This window comes from Corapipo altera, unplaced genomic scaffold (genome assembly GCF_003945725.1).
Source record: "Corapipo altera isolate COAL_440 unplaced genomic scaffold, ASM394572v1 59978, whole genome shotgun sequence".
NCBI classification, from domain to species: Eukaryota; Metazoa; Chordata; class Aves; order Passeriformes; family Pipridae; genus Corapipo; species Corapipo altera.
The window spans coordinates 714-4,095 of record NW_020887449.1 but is presented as its reverse complement, the minus strand read 5'-3'; the positions used below and the strand labels follow the sequence as shown (position 1 = coordinate 4,095).

The 3,382-nt window shown below is 69.9% G+C and overlaps 1 protein-coding gene across 1 annotated transcript in view; it reads right to left on the bottom strand.

Moving 5' to 3' along the window:
- Positions 1-806: 806 nt before the first annotated feature.
- Positions 807-3,382, bottom strand: part of LOC113941622 (ryanodine receptor 1-like) — a 3,224-nt gene continuing 648 nt past the window's right edge. The window contains exons 2-6 of the mRNA XM_027632769.1: positions 2,919-3,088; positions 2,563-2,649; positions 1,806-2,032; positions 889-1,438; positions 807-845 (exon numbers count right to left, since the gene is read on the bottom strand). Of these exons, the coding sequence (XP_027488570.1) occupies positions 807-845; positions 889-1,438; positions 1,806-2,032; positions 2,563-2,649; positions 2,919-2,963 (948 nt within the window). The 5' untranslated portion in view covers positions 2,964-3,088. The remainder of the gene's footprint in view (positions 846-888; positions 1,439-1,805; positions 2,033-2,562; positions 2,650-2,918; positions 3,089-3,382) is intronic.

Below are 3,382 nucleotides of genomic sequence, written 5' to 3'. Positions count from 1 at the left end.
TCACACAGGTGCTGCAGCAGGTGGCACATCTGGGGACATTTGGGGACATTGGGGACATCAGAGGACATCGGGGACATTGGGGACATTGGGGACACGGGGCTGCAGCTCCCGCTTGCACAGGTGCTGCAGCAGGTGGCACATCTGGGGACATTTGGGGACACAATGGGGATGGGGGGGATGGCCCTGGGGGATGGAGGTGGAAACAGGGAACCAGGGACCCTGGGAGGGGACACAGGGGTGGGACAGGGAGAAGGCACTGCAAGGGAGGGGACAGGGACCCCAGGGAGGGGACAGGGACCCCAAGCAGGGCACAGGAACTGCAGGCAGGGGACAGGGACCCCAGGGAGGGGACAGGGACCCAAGGGAGGGGACAGGGACCCCAGGGAGGGGACAGGGACCCCCACTCCCGTGCCCCCCCAGCCCCCTCCTCACCTGCAGCTTGACCGACTCCGGCAGCTTCATCTGCAGCAGCCCCTCCTCTGGCCCTTCCTCCTCCTCCTCCTTCTCCTCTTCCTCCTTCTCCTGCAGCTCCCCGGCCTCGATGGCCTTCCTCCTCCTCTCCTCGTCCTCCTCCTCCTCCTCCAGCTCTCCAGCCTCGATGGCCTTCCTCCTCCTCTCCTCTTCCTCCTCCTCCTCCCCTTCCTCCAGCTCTCCAGCCTCAATAGCCTTCCTCCTCCTCCTCTCTCCCTCCTCCTCCTCCTCCGCCTCCCCAGCCTCGATGGCCTTCCTCCTGCCCTCCTCCTCCTCCCCCTCCTCCTCCTCCTCGCCCCCTCCCCGCGCCCTCTCCCCGAACACGCGGGGGTCGATCATGGCCAGGACCCTCCTGACGTCGTCGTCCCCCAGGGCTCCCACGGCCAGCAGGGCCGACACCAGCTTGAGGACGGGCACGAGCTGGAACTCGACGCTCCCCCCGACGGGGTCCCGGGCGTGGGGGCCGCCCCCGGCCACGGCCTCGGCCAGCATGCGCATGGCCTTGGCGCCCAGCTCGCCCAGGGGCACGGCCGGGCTCAGCGGGGCCCGCCCGGCGCCGCCCGCCCGCACGAAGCAGGGCTCCGAGAAGTGGGGCTGGGGCCGCAGGCAGGCGCTGGGCCCCACGCCCGGGGGTCCCGGCACCCGGTCCCCCCCCCCCGGGAACAGGGCGATGGCGCGCGTGGCGTCGGTGATGGGCACGATGAACTCGGCGCTCATGGAGGCGCGGGCGCGCTGCGCGGCCTCCAGGTGCATGGCCAGCAGCAGGTCGTAGTAGCCGGCCCGCAGCGGCCCCGGCAGCTCCGGGCTCTCGATGGCGAAGAGCAGCTGGGCCTGGTCCACGTGGCTGCAGAGCGCGTGAGCCACGCGGTTGTTGCCCAGCGCGCACACGGCGCAGTACAGGCGCAGAGTGTGGCACTGGAACTGCAGCAGCTCCTCCCGCTCCCACAGCTCCAGGATGTCGATGCACCTGGGGGGACACGGGAGAGGGAAAAGGGGGTGAGACCCCTGGGGTGGGACCACTGGGGTGGGAGGGGACTACTGGGATGTGATTGGACTACTGGGATGGGACCTGGGTGTCCCCGGGGGTCCCTGGGTGTCCCTGTGGGTCCCTGGGTGTCCCTGTGGATCCCCGGGTGTCCCTGTGGGTCCCCAGGGGTCCCTGGGTGTCCCTGTGGATCCCTGGGTGTCCCTGGGTGTCCCTGTGGATCCCTGGGTGTCCCTGTGGATCCCTGTGGGTCCCTGTGGATCCCTGGGTGTCCCTGTGGATCCCTGTGGATCCCTGGGTGCCCCTGTGGGTCCCCGTGGGTCCCTGGGTGTCCCCGTGGGTGGCAGACCTGTCCTCCTCGGGGATGTGCAGGGCCATCATCTGCAGGGGCTGGGAGCACTCGACGGCCCAGCCCTGGCGCTCGCCCAGCCGGGCGCTCTCCACGCCCAGGTACTCGGTGGGCATCCGGCTCCAGGTGACGGGGGTCAGGTGCTGGATCACCAGCCGGGGGGGGCACTGGGGGGACGGGTTCTGCCTCTCGCTGCTGAACATGGCGGCCGAGATGGGCATGATGTTCTGGGGGGGCACGGCAGGGGGGGTAAGGGGGGGCCTGGGGACCCCCAGAGACCCCTGGCACCCCCCTGGAGACCCCCGGTACCCCCACAGGGCCACGTGGCTTGTGGGTCACATCACTGACCACCAGGTCCCCCACAGACCCCAAACAACCCCCCAGAGACCCCCGGTACCCCCCAGAGACCCCCGACACCCCTATGTGGCTGTGTCTCTTGTGGGTCACCCCACTGACCCCCACAGACCCCAAACAACCCCCCAGAGACCCCCAGCACCCCCACGGGGCCACGTGGCTTGTGGGTCACCCCAATGGCCACCAGGACCCCCAGAGACCCCAAACAACGCCCCAGAGACCCCCGACACCCCCAGGGCTCCAGGTCCTCCTTGGTCCCTCCTGCAGACCCCAAGACCCCTCTGTGGACCCCCAAGCCCCCCATACAGACCCTCCACCAGCTCCCCAGTGCCCCAGTCCCCCCCCAGCCCCCCTCCCGCCCCCTGTGCCCCCCCCAGACGAGGGGTGGGGGGTCCCCCCTGACCTTGAGCTTGCCCAGCTCGAACTGGAGCACGTTTTGGGTGGTGGGCAGCACGAACACGGCCGGGAACAGCTTCGTGTTGGGCTCCACCTGGGCGGGCACAGCGGGGGCTCAGACCCCCGGGGAGGGGTGGGGACCCCTGGGGAGGGGTGGGGACCCCCAGGGAGGGGCTGAGATCCCCGGGGAGGGGCTGAGACCCCCGGGGAGGGGCAGGGACCCCCGGGGAAGGACAGGGACTCCCCCAGGGAGGGGCAGGGACCCCCAGGAGGGGCTGAGACCCCCAGGGAGGGGCGGGAACCCCCGGGGAGGGACGGGGAGCCCCCAGGCCCCCCCCAGGGATCAGGGGGGGTCCGTCTCACCTGGAAGAAGGTGTTGATCTCCTTGCCGTTGGCCGTGAAGGTCATGAGCCCCGTGGCCAAGTCCACCAGGCAGCCGATGACCAGGTCGGTGTGGGAGACCCTCGCCTGCTGCTGGGGGGCCGTGAACTCCCCCCCCCCCCCAGGCAGGGGCCCAGTTGCTGCGTTTGATGCTGGGGGGGGGAAAAGGGGGGGGGGGACCCCCCGTGACCCCCCCCCCGAGGGACCCCAACACCCTGAGACCTCCCCCGGTTTGGGGGGGTCCCGATTTGGGGGCCCACGTCAGGGAGTCTCATTTCAGGGCCCTGTTTCAGGGGTCTCAGTTTGGGGGTCTCAATTTGGGGCTACATTTTGGGGGGTGTCTCGTTTCAGGGTGCCCTTTCAGGGTCCCATTTTGAGGGGTCCCATTTCAGGGCCCTGTTTTGGGTCCCATTTTGAGGGGTCCCATTTCAGGGCCCTGTTTTGGG